Source organism: Siphateles boraxobius, unplaced genomic scaffold (genome assembly GCF_051911475.1).
Source record: "Siphateles boraxobius isolate OS27281-9 unplaced genomic scaffold, OSU_SipBor_1 13, whole genome shotgun sequence".
In the NCBI taxonomy this organism is placed as follows: Eukaryota; Metazoa; Chordata; class Actinopteri; order Cypriniformes; family Leuciscidae; genus Siphateles; species Siphateles boraxobius.
The window spans coordinates 21036639-21057204 of NW_027508733.1; the positions used below are offsets into that span (position 1 = coordinate 21036639).

Below are 20566 nucleotides of genomic sequence, written 5' to 3' on the forward strand. Positions count from 1 at the left end.
GACCAGTGGTTTGCTAAATGGATGGATGGATGATTTAGCAGCGGTTCCATCTTCTGATCAGACATGGGAATTCATTCAGCACGCGACTCTCACAGTGCATTATGGGTATTCTCTAGCCATTGTGAATACATCAGTCGTATAGCCGTTATTGCTGTGCATTGTGGGATTGAATGAGTGCACCCGATAACGTCCGTCCACTATGGTTTCGGACACCACTACAAATGCCTGTCCACTCAAATAGTGCCCTATTTAAGGGTGTGGGGGCGATTTCGGACACAGCCTAAGTATCTTTAAAGTCTTCTTTTTGTTGTCAATGTCGTCCATGCCTTATACTGACAACATTTTTAAAAAGTATATTTCATCACATGTAAAACTTGGAAATGAGGGGAAAAAAAATAGTGAAAAATAGTTCTATGTATCTGGACAAGTCAAAAACAGAAAAGATAACAAGCAAAAAAGACGACCCACATAAAAAGTCACAAACTTTGCCACATGCGATATCATAAGGCAGTCGGTTTTCGACAAGTGTGGGTTGTGGCTTGGGCTGGAGCAGTGAATTATAGAGAAAGTGTCATTGCCACCGTGTAGCACACTGCACCATCTCTGACACGGGAGATAAAAGTCACTGCCAACCTGTGGAAGCCACAGCAACCACCCCGCCTGCCTTCCCGCACGCCGCTCTCGGACCATTTGCATTTCCCGCGGACACTTCGCATCTCATGAATGCTAATAAGGGTGTATTTTTTACATGCCGCTGTCTTCCGCGGGTCGATGCCAACAATTAATCCTGGCATTTACAAGAAAAGATTTGTCTATGCTTATCAGTACATAAATATAAGTATATCTATCTACTCCATATGGAGGTACTAACTAGAAGGATAGTTACTCCCCAACAGTTCTATAGTATCTTCCCTAAAATTGAATTCAGATGTCCCCCATGAATGAATATTAGGTACTGAGTCAACCCCTCTGCAGCTTTTCAACCTCCCACGTACTGAAGGAACCCATGCGCGCTATAAATAGCCAGGCGAAGATTTTCCTATGGAATATTCTGAGTCACTCCGGGAACGTGAGCGAGGACATGTGGGCGTGCAGGGACGGGGAGGGCACATGGACAGCTATGAGATCATCAAAACGTGTTGGGCCTGGAGGTGTCCAAGTGCCCCAGAGAGGCAGGGGGGTACTCACCGCATGTGCGTAGGTGCTGTACGTGCTGAAGGGCAGTGCGATGGCAGGGTTGAAGATGCCAAACTGGCCCACCATCTGCTGCATGCGACGGATGGTGCGCTCCTTGTCCGTGTCGGCAAACTTGACCACCAGGCTGGACGACGCGCCCTGAGGGAGGAGAGAATCGGAGCCAGTCTGAGGAGAGAGGGCAGGCTGCGTTTAACATCCCGCTTTGCAAGCGAGACCCATGACCACCACACAAAATACAACTTATAATGTACATAGATACTTGATTCTGAATTAAGGTGCGGTCACATTAGCGATATTTCAGCACAATGGGGGGGGGGGGATGATTGGATTTTACGTGAAATTTTACTGAGGAACAGTAAATGTGAACGGACCTTTATAGTAACACGCTATAGAATCCAGTGGAATTTTAGAGCAGATCAACATGTTAACAAAGAAATCTGAAGGACTTGTGGTAAAGGGATAGTTCCTGGAAAATTCTGTAGTATGGTCACACCAAGAATGTTAACTATAAAGATGTTATCGTCCACACCAATGAACAATAAAGTTCTGTTTATTCTACATGCACACTGCGTCTGCTGCTTTAAATGCTTGAACTTTTTTAAGCAGGATGGATTCTGATTGGCTGTCGATGTTTTTACCATTCATAAGCTGGAAAAAAAAACATTCTGAAAGTGATTCCAATGTTATTGTCCATCTGTGTTGTTATTGTTTTAGTTCTGGTGTGACTTCCATATTCTCACATAATTATACAAATTTTATAGTAATACTTATCGTTCTTGGTGTGCACTGCCTTTTACTCAACCTCATGTTATTTCAAGCCTGTATGGAAAACTATATTTGAATTTTTATAGAATGGATATTATTCCTGAATGGATATTAAAATGAAAGAACCAAAGAACCAAATAAAAGAAATAAAAGTGGTCCATAACACTTGCACGCAACATATCAAATCTTTTAAAGCCATATAACAGCTTTGTAATAAATAAGTGAAATTGTAATTATTATAGTTCTGTAAGAATTTACATACTATTATTATTATTTATGTAATATCTTGACATTTGCTTGCAACTCTACTAAGCACATTTGCGAGAGTTAAGATGCTTGAATGAATCATTCTTGTGTGAATGATTCATTCTTTGGAGTTGGGTCTGAATGATTCGTTCATCAATTGGACTGATCTAAAACTCAAGTTCAATTTGCAATGCGATTTGCAATGGATTTTCATATTTTAAACTAATTATTTTATCTCATGATTTGAAATGTATCATATGAACTACTTTTACAGTGCTTTATGACCTTTTGAAATACCCAGTCCCCATCTACTTTTATTTTATGAAAAAGAGCATTTCAGACAAAAAAAATAAATAATTGTATGCACAGAAGAAATTATGTTATCCTGGATTGGGATGATTTAGGATGAATTGTCCCTTTAAGAATGGTCAAAAACATTGAGTTCCTATGTGAAAGGCATGACCATAACTTTTTCACTTCAACTCTACCACCAAACACAAGGTGGTTGGATGCATCTTAAATATAACAGTTCAACTCAAAAACGTTTTTAAACAAAGTCTCAACATCAAACCTCAGGCAATCGAACAAATACATCTACAAAGCTGTTAGTGGCATCAGTAGACTGACATGAGCCTTGGCAGCTTGACCGTTACATAACAAAAATCTATTTCAGATTTTCGTACTTCATAGGTTATGATATTGCTCCTGAAATATCAAATGGATTAGCCGAAGAACGTGTGTGCGTTTTGAGATTGACAAGGCCACCGATGATCATGTTCTGACCTTGGATGTGTGGGTTTCTGAGTCCGTCTCACTCATTCTCTGCCGTACCGTGGTAATGAAACACCTGCTGCGAGAGCCACGCTCACATTCATTATGAATCTCTCAATGATTCGATGCTACACTTGACCTTTATCAGCCTACAACATCCTCTGTTCCAGGACTATATAGTCAGAAAAAAAAAGAAAAAAAAAGATAAATACAGAATCGATTTTGGCAAAAAGGCCGAAATATGACTGTGATCTGACGGTAGAGAAAGGTTGTGCATCAGAGTCAAGATAAGAGGCTAGCTGAAATTGATGTGAAAATGTCGATAAGCAGCCACAATATGGGGGAATATCAGGTAAGGCCACTAGCCATGTCTGTACAGCTGAATAGAGGGCTATGCTTTAAGACCTTAACTGGTGGATCATGACCCAACATTGGGTCGAAATTCTATATCTGGGCAGGGAAAACACAATGTTAAATAGCAATATTAAAAAAGCATCTAATTACTGTGCATAATTTGGACAACATTTATTATCCACTAAGATTCAAAAGGCATTTAGAAACTGAACATAAACCAATAATTTGAATTAATAAAAATTTAGTTTTTTTTTTTAATGACTTAAAGTGATAGTTCACCCAAGAATGCATATTTTGTCAGTAATACACAACCACCATCATGTTGTTCCAACCCCGTAAAACCTTCATCTTCGGAACACGAATTAAGATATTTTTGATTTAATCTGAGAGCTAGATCTCTCCTCCAAAGGGATTGACACTTGCCAGCCCCGAAAAATTATTAATAGCAATTATTAAAGATATCGTTAAAATGGTCCAAGTGACTACAGTGGCTCAATCTTAAGTTTATCAAGTGACGAGAATATTTTTTGTGCGCAAAAACAAACAAAAATAACGACTTTATTTCAACTATTCATTTCCTTCTCTGTGGGCCTCTAGTCAGTTAACGTAGTGTGATTGCATATAACAACAGAAGCTTATGCCATTATACTAGTGAACTGACTAGTGAGCTTCTGTTGTTATACGTTAACTGACTAGAGGCCCACAGAGAAGGAAATGAATAGTTGAAATAAAGTCGTTATTTTTGTAACTTAAGATTGAGCCACTGTAGTCACTTGGACTATTTTAATTATGTATTTTAACGATATCTTTAATAACTTTTCAGGGCTGGCAAGTGTCAATCCCTTAGAAGCCTATGGTGGAGTGATCCAGCTCTCAGATTTAAATCAAAAATATCTTAATTTGTGTTCCGAAGATGAACGAAGGTCTTAACGGGTTGTAACAACACGAGGGTGAGTAATTACTGACAGAATTTTCATTTTTGGGTGAACTATCCTTTTAATTACAATTCATTATCTTGCATTATTTGAGTGCAGTATAAAGTTGCAATCTGGTAATTTTGTTTACTGATAAAATCGCACCATTTTGAAATACCTTTTACATTACAGATAAAGTATGTGAGATTGACAGCTAACGGTTGAATGGGAACTGCAGTCCAAAATTCTAAATATTAGAGAGAGTCGTTTCCCCCAACCCCTCCTCCTCAAACTTGACGCTCACATGGGTTGCCAGATTGAGGACACGCAACAGGAAAGAGCGTAATTGACAATGGAATGCGAGGAGACTTACACACTGTAAGTTGATGAGTTTATTTATTATGAGTATATATCATGTTTTAATATGCTCCCGTTCATTGGGATTTTTAGATGGGTGCTGAGGCTTTTTAGATCGGGCAGAATCTGCGATCTCTGACCCAGTTTTTTCGCTGGCTTCCATGGCTGCAATATGCTGTGCTTTCCGCCAACTGGCAACCTGTGGTGTCGAAATACTATTGGGAAAATTAGCAATGTGCGGTACCGCACAGACCAAAACAAAAACAGACATTACGACACAGAACGCACATTTCAAATTAAAATAACATGTCTCAAGCATTGTTTTTCAGAGAAACGAGTATGTTAACTCAGCATGTTTTCTAAATACCTGTAAACATATTATGGTATTTTTTATGCTTTACTACAGTCAAAAACCTACATACAGCACATTTAAATCGAATGCTGCAATGTTCTGGTTTACCACAGAACTGGCTGATCCAGAATGCTTATGGTGAATGAGATAAAAAACCTGGAAAACCAGAACAAAGACTGCTGAAAAAGTAGTTGGCCAGTGTTGTGCTCTGTATTGTTGTCTGAACACTTAGTGAGGGCCGAGAACAAAGCAATCAGTCGGCACATCCAAGCTCAACAACTCTGGCTCTAGGCATACAGCACTCATGTGGGCGTTTGAAGGGGTTGCCAGAAACTCAACGAAAGCCAGTCGCTGGGGAGGATAAATGCAGATTTGATTTTCGATTTCACTCTGTTTGAACCCTCGTGCCCTTAGCCTTCCCCAAACTGTTTTATTGTATTGTTTCCTCAATTGCTTAGTTAGGATACCATTACCAGGGACAATATCAATGCATTCAGTCACTGTTCACTTGGCGTTCTGCATGACTAAACAAAATGGAACTTCAGGAATTGTCAGGAATTGTCAGGAATTGTACCACAAGATGCCCAAATGCAAGACAATCTCCAAAAAAAAATCTCCTTATCTTCTATCCCTTCAAGGGATAGAAGATATCCCTAAGCAGTTTTTATCACCAAAGCAGTTAAAATTATTTCTGGGTATAACCTCAAGGGAAACTGAGACATCTGTGAATTGGAATAAAAACATTTGGCGTTTAGAGAAGACTGGCGAGATATGTAAAAAGTTTGACGGTGGACAATGATGGGACCTGCAGCATCCTTTTCCCCCTGATTAAAGGGATAATACAGACAAAAATTACAATTCTGTCATCATTTACTCACCGTCATGTCGTTCCAAACCTGTATGACTTTCTCTCTTCTGTGGAACACAAAAGAAGATATTTTGCAGAATTCTGAAGCTGCTCTTTTCCATACAATAAAAGTGAATGGTGACTAGAATTTTCTCTGAATAACATAAATTTCACTCTGTTACTTCAGAAGACTTGGAATATAGAGTGCAAGACCTTTGGACTAAATATTTTTATGCTTTTATGGTGTTTATTTGTAGTTTTTAGAGCTCGACAGCCTTGTTCACCATCCTCCACCATTGTATATATTAAAAAAACCTTGTTTTCCCTGTAACAAAGAAAGAGTAAATGATGACAGAACATACATTTTTGAGTGAACTATGCCTTTAACGTTTTGAACTACTGGTATTACGTTGTATGTAAACTGTAGGCCTAAGCTGTGATTGTAATATTAACCTCGAGAGCGATTATCTGCAGCGCTCAAGAGTATTTATTGAAAACCTAGATGTTCTACACATCACCATAAGATATTAAGGAGGAGAACAAAATATTTACTTCTTAGTTCTTGGGCAATGCAAATAAAAGACGAATTTCAATATTCTTTTAGTCCTCAGTTTGGAGCTATGAATTTTTAAAATCTTTGGTATTTGTCCAATCCTTTCTTGAATGTTTGTTTGCTTTAGCTCTGAGGCATCCAGCAGATATCAGGGCCAAAGGCTTTTTGGTCCAGCAAGATATAGGCTTGTGTGAGAACGCGATAGAGTGAGAGGGAGGAAAAGGGGAGAGAGAGTGGTGGTTGATCTGTGAAGTAAAACTCTCATTAAATTTTAAGCCGCCAAGCACCCGGAGGAATTCCCATAGGTCCAGGACCCAGCGAAATGGATTCAGGAGAGAGAGGTAAAACTGTGGGAATAAAAAGTGCAGCTGTTCAACAGAGGAAGGAGGGAAACGAGGCCCTGGAATCAAAGAGAGAGGACCGCATCTTTACGAGAATGAGCGGTGCATGAGGCCACCGTGGTGCTTTCCCGATTCTTGAGGTCTCTTTGTGAACGTGGACCATAAAAGCACTAACTAAGCCAAATATCTGAAATAACTCTAACTCTACACATCTGTCTCTGTGCATTAACTGTGAATAAGATAATAAGAAAGGATTATCTTGCGCATAGAACATCTAGCGAAGCATCTATTGGACCCTAATCTAAAGTGTTACTAGTTTTTATATCAAAATGTATGTAAACCTCCAGCATCAAATTCGAGCTGAGGCTGTGCGAAACCAGACATTGCTGTCTGCAATTTTGAGCCAGTATTTGTCCCGTAGTTGTTGCACAGATATCCAAACAGTCATGAGGAAATGAAAATCCAGCTGAGCACATTGCCATTCAACCATAGACAGTGGCAATCGGTCGGCGGCCCAAACTCTCCTAAACCAAGGAGATTGTAATATCAGATAGTAGCGGCAGTTTCATTTTCCTGTATTTGTTGAAATACTGTCAATCCCTGGCGTACACACTCGGCTGGAAATGAGACTGAAGCAGGGGGCTAAAGTTCCTTGACCCTTCCAACCTTCTCTGGGCGTAATTTCGTCCCTGGTCTTCCGTTGTACAAGGCCTTTCTGAAGTGTGGCAATTTGCTTTACCGCACGGCAGTGTAAATTTTTAATTGCCCCACGTCCGAAGCACGTAATGGGAAGGGCACTGGGGGGCGGCCGTGCGCGGAATAAAGCGAAAGTCAAAATCCTGCCTCAAACCTCCTCGCTCTAACATTATGTGCTCTTCGTATTTGTGCATATGCATACGCACATGTTTAGTCCGGAAACATCCAAGCTTCTGGAGCTGAAAAATTAGTTTAGATTATGTAGCTCTGACCTCATGGCTATGCTAGAAAGAGAAATAGACAGAAAAGAGGGATAAACATAGAAAGTGGACTGCGTGTGCATGTGTGTGTGTGTGTGCATGAAGATAATGCACTGACTGCAATGAGCCGGGGGGATTTGAGATGAATATAAGATTGGATCGACTACAAGCATCAAGCATTTCTGCAATTAGGCCAGTTTCTTGCAGCCCACAAGCATATCATTAGCAGACTTCGTTATGCATGCTTATTTAAAATGAATTAGCACTCTTTTCTTCACTGGACTTCTTACTGTAATAACTACAAGGTGCGTTTGGTTCTTGGAGAGTGAACTGAGGGTTTTGAGAGGCTGGCTGGTGTATAAAGCAACAAATGCAAATTTGTGCACGCTAAAGCAAGTTTTTGTGTTTATCATAAGACATTTTTATTTCATTTCTAATTATTTTGCATTGCACGTTTCTCACTCACATTGAAATCTTATTGGTCTTTTTTGACTCAAAATTAAACATCAACTATATTCTGATTAGCTGTGATTGTCATTTCAGATTTTATTTCCCCTTTTTTATTCAAATTTCTATTTCTGTCACGAATTCTGCATAGCCCCGCCTATAATTAAAACTTGTTGGTCCAAAATAGTTTTTGACATTGCCGTATGTGGCGAACAGGATGGCCGAGGGACGTGAGAGAACGGCGCGAGGCCGGTGGTGCGATTGCTAATGAGCAGCACCTGTGAAGCACACCGGCCTTGCGCCGTTCTCTCAAGTCCCTCAGCCATCCTGTTCACCACACCGTACATTAAATCTCATTGATCTAAAGTCTTGTTTTTCATTAACATGTCCTGATTAGTCGTCATTTTGATCGTCATTGTAATTTTAGCGCAGACAAACAAATCACTTGATGCTGTAAATGTTTCAAGTCACACCTATTCCTGCTGTGGTTTCTATTACAATTGCGTCACGAAGTGTAGCTCCACCCACAGTGAGATTTCATTGGTTTAAAGTCCTGATTGTCAAATTAAGTTAAACATTAAATATGTTCTGATTGGTCATTTCGTTCATTATACTTTTAGTCAGGGCAAACAAATTACTTGAAGCAGTAAAGTTGTTGTGTCAGTTATTTCTGCCGCAGTTTTTATAAGTACCACCTCACACAACGTAGCTCCGCCCACAGTGAAATCTCATTAATCTAAAGTCAAAACGTTCTGATTGGTTGTCATTTTCTCCAGTACTTTTAATCTGGATAAACCAATTACCTGACGCTGTAAATTTGCCACGTCACACTGATCTCTGCCGTGTTTTTTATTTGAATCGCCTCACACAATATAGCCCCACCCACAGTGAAATCTGATTGGTCAAAAGTCTTGTTTTTAATAAATTAAACACATTTTTCCTGGTTTAGGAGGAGGATGAGGGGCAGGCGAAGGGTTGGAAGGAGTGGCGAAGGGCTGGAGAAGGCAGGCGTAATACAAGGAGTCTACCCGGGGAGGCAGGGCAGGCGTCCTGGAGGCTGAAGAGGACGTGGTTAGGAGGGACCAGAGACCTCCAGGACGGAGCCTTCCATTCGGGCGGCCAGGGCAGAGACATTAGTTCGGGTGGCCAAGGTGGATCGGCTATCGTGGCCTTTCCATGGGACTCAGGTTTGGCCACTCTGGCCCGGAACCGAACAGGTAAGATACAGGTAATCGGTATTAAGATGTTCGTGTAGACGAGACCAGACCAGGGAGTGCAGGAGAAGTGTCTCTTTATAGGGAGTGCTGATGATGAGGTGCAGGTGCTGATGTAATTAGGTGATGGCTGATGGTGTGCAGGTGGAAAACATGAGGGATGCTGGGAAGTGTACTGCGGTAGCAGTGACAGAGCTGGTGTGGTGACTGAATACGTGACACAAACGTATTACTTGACTGTGTAAACTTGACGCATCACACCTTTTTCTGTTGTGCATTCAATTCCAATCGCGCAATGTAGAAGCCCTGTTTGACATAAATTAAATGAAACATCAATAATACATTCTGACATAAAGCATAATACATAATAATACATTCTGACTAGTTGCCATTTTGTCACGTCACAGAGCATTTTGCTTTGATGTATTAGTTATCAAAATGATTGGATGTTTTTCAAATCAAGTGTTCCTTTAGTAAGTGCGAGCAGCATGAGATTCTCTGACGGCGGACCGAGGGCGTGAGAGGCTGGTGGGTGTTCGGTAAGTTTGCCATTGCTTCTTTTGAAGAGTTTGCAGATGGATGAGTGCTTCATCAAGCCCTGCCTTGATAAGAACTCCATTATCTCGGCTAAACATCTCACTTTGGGACCAGGGAGCTGTGCGAGTCGTGACCCCTCCCTCTACAACTTCAGACTCAAGAGAATGGAGGCCGGTAAGGTTTTCCATAATCAATTTACCTTCCGAGATGACTATAAACCTTTTCCATCCCTCCCCTGTGAGCTTCCTCCACTCTTCCTCTGTCTCTCTACCTCTTTCTTTTTACTTTTCTATCTGGCGTTCCTTCCCGCTCTATCTCTCTTTTTCGCTCTTCCACTCCCACCTCAGTACATGCCAATGAATAATTCACCAGTCAATGTGGTGAAAGGTGAGGTAAACAAGTCTATTGCCTAATGTCCCGGGAGGATGGAGGGAAGGAGAGAGGAAAGGATGTCTGAGTGTGTGTGTGAGGTGAAGATTTTAGAACTGTGGTTTATATTTCAATGTCCCTGAATCATTTGCACCTCAGTTGACCCTAAAGGTTATACAGAGAGCGGATCACGCCACAGATCCATCTCTCTCACCGTTTCTCTGGCCAATTCATTCTCTTAAAGGGACAGTTCAACTAAAAATGATCACTTACATTTTACCTGGAAATAAAATGACCAGGACATTCTTCCAAACATCTCCTTTTGTGTTCGAAGTCATACAAGTTTGAAACAACATGAGGGTGAATGGAAAATACAGACAGAATTTTCATTTCTAGGTCAACCGTTTCTTTAAAAATGCCGCTGCATTGTGGAAAATGAAAAAATAAAAAGCACTCACTAAAATACATTTCGAAATTCCATAACTCGTTTGTATCCAACTGGAGTCTTTTAGCAAATAAAACAGCAGCGTGTGAGCTACTTCTGAGAGCCGAACAATGTGTGTGTGACTGAATAGCTGTGTGATTCAGACAGGCTGTGCTGAATAGCCGGCTTTTTATGGCTCAGCGGCCAGTCCTCGAGATTGAAACGGCCGGACAAAGGCCACTTGCTGATATGCTGGCAATGCAGCTATTCAACAAAACAATATGGCCAAATATGCAGTTTGGAGGTGGAAGTGACTGATCTGTTCTCACTTGATGTGCTTGGAAATTATTTAATTGCCTGGTTCACCTTCATTCAATCGCAAAGTATTTTCAAAAATATATCGAAATATATCATTACAACTACTACTACAAAAAAGAGAAAGAATTGGTAGACATATTTATGCATTTATGTTTATATACACACACACACACATTTGAAATGTGAGATAATTGGGGTAAACATTTTTATGACGAGGCAACATTAGTTTCGTTTGAGGTGTGACACCTCAAAAACGATATACTTTCTGAATTAATAACAAAAGAAAAATCAAGAATTCTGTGGTCACACCACATGACTGATTGGTGGACAAAGTTTTTCAAATATATATATATATATATGATAATTTGACCCTTTTATGATTAGGCAAGATTATTTTAATTTGTAAATATCGTTTCACTGCCCAAATCCTTTATAATAATAAATTCAAGATATTTCTATATATGTTTAAAAAAACATATATAAAAAAACACGTTACTTTGGAAAATATATTCCAAAACAAAATAATGGTTAGTACACATGTTGAAGGTGTAAGTAAAATATGTTTTTACTGTTCACTTGACGGTTACACCACATGACATTTTCAATAAAGTGGAACTTTAAATTTGAACATGTTTTTCAAAACCATATAAAACCCAAAGAATACAAAAGTAAATTTCTAAGCACTAAAAACAAGATTTTTTTCAATGTAGTCCTTATAATGATACAGTGACCCCAAAATATATTTGGACAGGTGTATCAAAGTCATCGCAACCGCTGATTGTCGAAGGAACATCTAAGAAAGAAAGCATCACTGAAAATGAGAGTTTTTAAGTGTGTGTGTGTGTTATAGAGGAGTGTGTACTCACTGGCATGGTTTGACTGCCGTGCAGGGCGCTGATTGCAGATTGAGCTTCAGCGTGTGTGGAGAACTTTACAAAGGCGCAGCCTGAAAAAAAAAGACACACACAAAAGGTACACAAACACTTTAGCCACAGCGTAGAGAAGCGCATTAAAACACTGAAGAGAGGCAGAAAGCCCTCCAACGGTAAGCAAGCTTCTCCTCTAGAGGCTATGCTGATGCAACAAGCTTGCTATTTACTGCCACATGCCAATCTATGCAAACAAATCTCAAAATACGGGATAATTGATATCGTTTTAAAACGCCGACGCAGATATTAATCACGAGAATTCAAACCCATTTGGGATTCAAGAGCAGTCGTATAGAAAGCCGTTGAAAAACCTGTCAAAATATTAAGGATAGGTCTTAATGTGTCTTATAGAAGCGTAACGCGTTTTATACAGTTTTTATTTAAGCATTAAGCATTTTTGGCAGAAACAGGCTTTGAAATGAAACACATTAGGAGCTAAATGAAATGTAGTTTTCTTGTCTTATTGTACAGGGAATGGTTTGACATCTATCCTTTTCTTTTCTTCCATAAGACTGGATATTCACGGATCCACCCCCTAAGTAGCAGAAATAATCTTACAGCAATTTTCGTAACACTGGCAAAAGGAAAACTCAGACTCCCACAGTGCTTTTCCAAATGCCAGGCTGTATTAGCGTCTAACAGTATCCCTAAAGCCTCGGTGGGCAAACAATGGAGTCTATAAAAAGTTTAATGTTCAAATATGTGCTTTTTCTCCATCTTCAATGTTGAATGAGCGACAACTCAGAACAAATTGTTGGTTCTTGGACAGCATAAAAATATAAACATTCAATTTTAATATTATATTTAACAGAATATGCAACGAGAACATAAAATGTAGGGAGAGATTCGATAGATTATGTAAGTGGGTGTTACCAGAATACAGCATACATTCCGGTCAAAAGTCAAAACTTTGGAATAATTAAGATTTTTTTCATTTTTTGGAAAGAAGTCTCAACTCTCAACCATTTACTTGATCAAAACTGTAATTCTTTTTAAATATGATTACAATTTAAAATAACTGTTTTGTATTTGTTCAATTATCAATTATTATTGGTGCTCAGTTTTTCATAAAGTTAAAAAAAAAATCACTTTGATAATTTTAACGAGTCCTTACTGAATAAAAGTATTTTGTTTTTATCTTACCCCAAACTTTTGAACAACAGTTTCCACAAAAATATTAAGAAAACAACTGTTTTCGACATTGATAATAATAAGAAATGTTTCATGATTTCTGAAGGATCATGTTGATGATGATCCTTTGATCACTGGAATAAATTACATTTTAAAATATATGAAAATTGAAATCAGTTATTTTAAATTCTAATATTTCACAATATTACTGTTATTACTGTATTTTTGATCAAATAAATGCAGCTTTGGTGAGAATAAGTAACTACTTTCAAAAACATAAAAACATCATTCACAATAAGACCAGAAATGTGTACAAGAAAGCTAAAATTTCACGTTGACTGATAATATAACATCACGCCATAAAAAAATTACGTAATCCCACCTTTGCTGTTTCCATCCGGACCTCTTAGCACAGTGCACTCCTCAATGACTCCGTAGGGTTCGAAAAGACGGTACACATCCTCCTCCGTCTGTTGTTTGTTCAGCATCCCGACGAACAGCTTCCTGTCTTCTGAAGCAAAGAAAAACAGAGCGAATGGAACGACTGGCGTAACCTCTCACCTGCCCATTACCCACATACATTACTATTGTAAGCACAACCCAAATACTACTCAGACTTTTGGTCCTTGGCCAGCATGGGCAAACAGGGACTGCTTTTGCTTGGCCCATTTAGCTTGTGGAATGGAGTCGCAGCAGTAATTGTTCCCCATGCCAAGTCTGTTCATTTTAATTTGGGGGATAATTGGGTTCAACCCCATGTTGGAAATGGTGGGTAGGCCTGAGGTGATAGCGCTAAGCTGTCGTGCTTAGAGGCTCGTTTTAATAGGAAGAAGCAGACTGCGAAGAGACAGCGCTTTCTACGAAACTCTGGAGGGTGTAGATAGACCGAGAGCACCGCTACCGCTGACCTGGAATTCAAACTAATACGAGTTGTTTTTGTCCCGTTCTATGTTTAGTCTGGCAAGTGTTTTATGTTTAGTCTTTGGTAATTGGTTGTATTCACGGATTATACTTTCTTTGACCGAGCTGAAATCTTGAATGTTATACAAAAATGATTATCACGAATTATAAAGGGCACAATTCCAGGTGATACTGCCAAATCATTTCAAAACTTGACAACTTTTGCAAGAAAATCTCAGTGGAATATACTATTGAATATTATAAGTGTTGAAAATTCAAACTCATCATCATTTAGCATTAAAAAGCAAGATTCTTGTAATAAAACAAAAACTGTTACTAATTTGGTCAGTCAAAGTCAAAGTTTAAGTAAGCAGAACTGGGAGATTTTTATTTTGCATAATTTGAATTGCTCTTAACTTCAAATATTTGACTAAGCTAATGTATACATTTAACTTAAAATCATCATGTAATCTCAACTCAACTCAAATTTGAGTAGTTGAAACTTGGTTAGCTTTATCTAAACAATTCAGTAAATGCTAACTTGCAAATTGGTTTATATACAAAGGCCACTTGCTGATATGCTGGCAATGCAGCTTATGCGCTCCTCTCGTCACCATGATGGTAACACCCCCCAAAAAACTAAAAAAAATACAGAAACTCTTCTACATTAGCATAGCAAAACAATAAACACTACTAAATATCCCACTTAACATTAATCTTGCTCAAAAACATTATATAACACTTAATTTTAGTATTTACTCTCCCAGAGTGTCATGGCAAAGCATGCTGTGAAATAGAAATCCCAGCCCACTTTTAGTTAAATTTAAGTTATTCTAAATGGTCTAAAAGAAACAAGTTCATAAAACTTAAAACAATGAAACCATTCTGATTACATAAAATGTGTCAGCTTGCTGAACTCAAAAGAAAAAGAAAGTTCTAAATACTCATAAAAGTTCATTTAATTTACTCAACTCAAACCAATTAATTTTGAGCATTATGAAATACAAATTTTGAGCATACAGATACAAAAAAATATTCAAAGTTTCACTCATAGGCATCCACTTTGGCCATGTACTGACATAATGAGGTAACCTGTAGAAACGTAGAGTCACTGAAACTGAATTATGAATAACGAAACGCTGAATTATTTAACTATTTAACACAATAGTTTTCAGTTTCTGCACATTTTCCTTTTCCTCTGAAAAAAACCCAAGGTTGGGCCAAAAATTGTGGTAAGTGTGTGTGTGTGTGTGTGTGTGTGTGTGTGTGTGTGTGTGTGTGTGTGTGTGTGTGTGTGTGTGTGTGTGTGTGTGTGTGTGTGTGTGTGTGTGTGTGTGTGTGTGTGTGTGTGTGTGTGTGTGTGTGTTGCAGCCTCAACAGAAGTGTGATCCAACTAAACCTACAACTTTATCATTGCATTGATCTTTTTGAATATGTGTCAATGGGATGGATGTGTCTATTGAGTCTACCTCAGTCTTAGTAATATTGATATTCCTTCATTCGCTCTGGAACCTGGCCGGCTTCGTGTCTCGCTGCGGCAATGACGTGCTCTAAAATAATCACGAGTGTCAGCATGTTGTCTGGGCCTCGTGCGTGCTCTTTATCGTTTGTGGCAGGATCAGAGGGTATGTATCAAAATAGAGGCGATGCATTGTGACATCTGTCACGTTACATCGGAGAGCATTTATCTGCAGAAAAAGAAGGCCCTGAACTGGAAAATAAAAGGGCGGGGATGGGCCCTGGGGGGATATTCCGATCTGAAGGTAGGCTGGTTAAGTTCCTGGACGGATTCGCATAGATGTGGCCTTGAGGTCTTGCCGTGCTTCTTGTGATGTCTCAGCTCAAGCAAAAGGGTGATGGGACTCTGACTGGGTTGGATTAATGTACGAAGCTGACCTGTATGAATTTAATACTGCGTATGCTTCACCTCAATATTTATGCCACAAGCGCTGCTGTGGTAGCGCGCTTTAAAATACACCCTTGCGGCTGTCCCATGGCTGACAGCTGAATGGAATAATACTTATGGCTGGAAAGAGTGTAACAGTAACACACACTATAAATCAGTATATACGACAGTATTTATGACAACTTAAAAGAATGGTTCATCCAAAAATTTTAATTCTCACATCATTCCTAATCCCTATGACTTTTGTTCTTTTGTGGAAAAAAAAAAGACATTTTGTAGAATGTGGTGGTCGCTATTTTCCACAAATTATATAATACACGAAGAGTGTAAGTTTCAGTCAAATCTCTCTTTTTTTTTATCAAAACCGGTCAAAATGATTAGTCAGATTTGAGAACAAATCATTATTTGAGTCAAACCTTTTAATTGAATCTGAATAATTAGTTGGCAAATCAGATAGATCCAGTTCTCAAGTTCAACTCTCTGACTTCAGTCTGTTTCTATCATATAACTTTATTTGAAGTTTCAGTCCCCATTCATTGCAATTGCATTGAAAACCGCAACCAGCAGTGTTCACAATTTCACTCAAGAAAATAAAGATGAGGTTGAGCAAATGATGACAGAATTTAGATTTCTGGGTGAAACATTCCTTTAATACGTTTCCTTTTAAATCGTTGGATACTTTACTTATCACTTTAGCTATACTACTGTTTTTCCATGATTCAATAAGCCGCAAAAGTTTTGAGAACCTCCAAGCGATTTATAAAATAAATCAGCCAGAGAATGTTTTCATCACTCTTTTTGACAGGGATGAGGGATAAAGCATTACCACAGGGCCGCCGTAAGAAAATAAAAACAGACACTGCGACTGACATTACACAGAAAAGAAAATCACACAATCACACACCAATCCATTTTAGGAAATACTGGAATGCGATACAGACTGCATTGCATATAAAGGAACGTATGGAATAGCATCGCAATCTTGCATTATTCAACTTTTTTCAGTTTAATCAGATGACAAAAGGTTATGAGAGTCGACTGCAGTCAATAATGCAGTCGTGGTCCATGAATAAGCAAGCAAAGTGAGTTTATCGACAGCGTGACCACAACAGATTCATTTAAAGGCACTGGAGTGTAACACATGCTGTACAGTATCATATTAATTTGAACTATAAGTGCACTTTGATAGAGCGTTCAATCACTACAGTGACATTAAGGTGCTGCAGCGTTCTCATTGCACGTTTAATTGATTAGCACTCGTGATATTTGCATACTTCACTCCCCTGTGTCCTTCATACTGGGTCCGGCCCCACCAGCTGTGATACCGCCTCAAAAAATGACTCCTATCAAGCTTCATCAACTTCAGCGGCTGGGAAGAGTTTTGTTTAATACATCACACATTAAGGGGTGAACAAGATTGCTAGCTTCATGTCTAAGGGAATTTACATGTACGTCCTTGTGATGTGACTGCGAGCAAATTCTTATTTGTTTAATATCATGAGTGATATTTGTTATCTTTATTATAAGTAGTATGCTGCTAGACTGCAGAATCAAAGCTATTAGGCTTTTACTATAGCTGGGAGTTTACTAGTAAATATCTTAAATAATGACGACAGAATAGCCTGTGGGGTTTCATATAATTTGATGCCACGCACCCACAAATATGATGATCCAGTGGAGTTTTTGGGATTGATAATGTGAGTCTCAAAATGTACGGTATGACATGACAGACAACTAGTTGTCCAGTTCACGCAGCAAGGGTTTTCCGAGAATGCGGTTGTGATTCCTGAAAAGTGGTTACAGAATGTGGTCGTCACTCTTATGGTTGTAAATTACCGAACTGTGTGTGAACGTAACCATATTAAGGACTCAAATAGGCTACGTTCACACTGTGAGTTTTTTTTTTGTCTTGAAATGCACCGTTCAAAAAGCGCCTCAAATGCTGTCTGTATGAAAGTGCAATGGGAGTCAAACCCATATTCTCTAATCATAGTGACTATGTCGACTATCTATATCAATCCCGATCTACATCTACGGTATATCAATGATGGCGACATCCATAAAGCTGAAAAGTTTTTCCTCCAATCACTGTAAGTTACCGAAAGCGAAACAACACACGAAAACCTCCCTGAAAACAGACGACTAGTTGTCCAGTCCGGTTCGGTTCACACAGCAAGGGTTTTCTGAGGATGTGGTTGTGAGTCCTAAAAGGAATCACAGTTGTGAGTTTGGTTATAGAACGCATTTAGTTGCATAAATGCATTTATACATTTAGTTGTCACTTCTGTAAATAACTGAACTGTGTATGAATGCAAATGCTGACATCCCACCATGCAAAACCTAATTTCCGGGAGATGGCACAACACCCCATGATACAAAAAAAAATATATTATACTATTATATACATTCAATAGTATTTGTGTGCCTTCATTCAATTGTATATTGATGATCATTCTGAATCCGATCTGTATGTAGTCTTTTGACAAAAACTATTTTCTCAGCTTTTTGCTCAAAATGTTGCTTTTTTTATGAACATACCCACATTCAAGTGTCGATAATAAAAAGAATGCATGAAGCTAGAATAAAACAGTTTTCTTTTTCTATCAGAGGCTCTGTTTTTTTCTTTTGATGTTTTGCATATTCAGACGTTCATGCAACAAAAGATCCTGGGGGCATTGAAAAATTTGTGAAAATATTCAAAAATGCTGGCCGTGGCTGGCAACTTTTTTTAAAAATGCTGGCGGGGAAAGAGTTAATACCAGATGGACAAAGGCTTTCTCTTTTTCTTCTCAAAATATTGGACTGGACTGCAGGACTGGCAACCTTTTATATATACAATATATTACTATATACAGTACGAAAAACAGTCGAAGTGGCAAGGAGAAAGACTTTCTTTACTGTAACTAAAGTTGTTACACAAATACATATTTAATTCACAAAATAAATGCAGATTTTATGTTCTCTAGCCCTGCATTTTCTAAGGCTCCCACGAGCCCAATTTGGACACTTTAAAAACACCTAAAGTACAAAAAAATTATCATATTTGACAAAAAGATTCATTATATAGATACTGATCCTTCTGAATAAAGGATGTGAACACATTACATTAACTGCAGGTTGATCTACCACTGAACGCTTGAAACAGTAAAACCTAGACCAAATTGCTATCGCGTTTTTACAATTTGTATCCCGCTTGTTGTTTTGTCCGCAAAAAGCATCCGTGGAGGCTCTCAAACCATGCAGACCGTGTCCTGGCTCGCATGAGGAGATCTTGCAGCCACGGATAAGCCGGGATGAGTGTGGGAGGTGAGCGGTTGAGTTTGTAAATTATTGTCTTGAGAGAGCCGAACGATAGTGAATCATCACTTTTGGCTCTCTTTTGATTTTGCACAGGAAAGAGAGTTTGTGGAGGTTGTCATGGAAACGGGCTGTCAGTCAAGCCTACATGGGGTTCGCGGAATCAAAGGGTCATTCCTAAATCTGCTGTCGGGCACGCAGTATAAATTCCATTGTCTGAGACGGTGATAAGGAGAAATGATGAACAATATTAGCATCTTGATAAAAAGCAACATACGAATGAACAAACACATTAACGGAGAATTACCAGGTGGGCGATTATTCAACCGGAGACTGAGCAAACCGAGAGAAAAGCGTTCGGGTTTACCGTGCAGATAAGTGATGCAAACAGATAGGATGGGCTGAGATAGATTTTCCTGCTATTTCCACTTGGCAGAACAGCATCGAGCCTTTGAAAGAGGCGCGCGGCCCCGAACACTAATTAAAAACAACACAACAATTATCGCATGCAACAAAACACAACCTCAACAAACAGGCAGAGAGGGTTAAAGTAATTAACCCACAGAACAAACCCAGTGGATTTTGATCCAATTCATTATATAGAACATATCTTGTTTTTGTAGGAACACTGGTGGAGTATTCACATCCGTCAGGACTCTTGTATCTGGCAGCGATGATCGGGGGCTTCGAGGTCTTTTGGCTGCTGTCAAACTTGAGACGCATTTTCTCAGCTCTTGGAGTTTTACCTCCCTTGAGTTAATCTGAAACAATCAGCCTCGGATTAGTTCACCGAGTGTTTGGCCAAATAGATTAATCTACATACAGCCACAGACGTTTGGCAGTTTCTATCAAACAGACGGGCATCAAAATTTGAACTAGGGAAGTAAAAAGATAAGTCAACAACTTAATTTTCATAACATTGTGTGCCAGAGTTACATAAACCTAAACTGTTCATGTAACTTTGCCACACAAAATATCGCAAAGAGTTCACTTGCAGGCGAGCGGGCCTGCTGGTACAGTTCTTGAAAAAAGTTTTTGCGAATATAAAGGTGTTTTTCTAACAATCATATAAATGATCTCACTTTACATTATAAAGTAACGTAGTAATATGGTAGGATAGGATTTAAGCTTTATATTTTTATACCTCAACTCATAATTCCAATTACAAAAATGCATTTTGAAATGTTAATTATTAACATAATTAAATATAATTAAACATATATAAATATAATTATAATTAAATTAAATATATAATTATAATTAAATATAAATATAATTATAACATAAATGTTAGGTTAATATATATATATATATATATTTCTTTTTTTTATTACATATTTATGTTAATATTATATTATAAAAAATATTGCATATTTACAAACTTTTGTTACATGTGATTAAATCGCAATTGACAGTTATACAAGATTCAACTCAACTCGAC

The 20566-nt window shown here is 38.6% G+C and overlaps 1 protein-coding gene across 19 annotated transcripts in view; it reads right to left on the reverse strand.

The window, feature by feature from the left end:
- Positions 1-20566, reverse strand: part of celf5a (cugbp, Elav-like family member 5a) — a 219268-nt gene that overhangs the window by 35667 nt on the left and 163035 nt on the right. For 10 of the 19 annotated variants that reach the window (XM_077226572.1, XM_077226565.1, XM_077226570.1 and 7 more), the window contains exons 4-6: positions 13405-13533; positions 11829-11908; positions 1189-1335 (exon numbers count right to left, since the gene is read on the reverse strand). In XM_077226572.1, the coding sequence (XP_077082687.1) occupies positions 1189-1335; positions 11829-11908; positions 13405-13533 (356 nt within the window). Of the gene's footprint in view, positions 1-1188; positions 1363-11828; positions 11909-13404; positions 13534-20566 lie in introns of all 19 variants that reach the window. The other 9 variants (XM_077226557.1, XM_077226563.1, XM_077226554.1 and 6 more) reach the window with 2 other exon arrangements.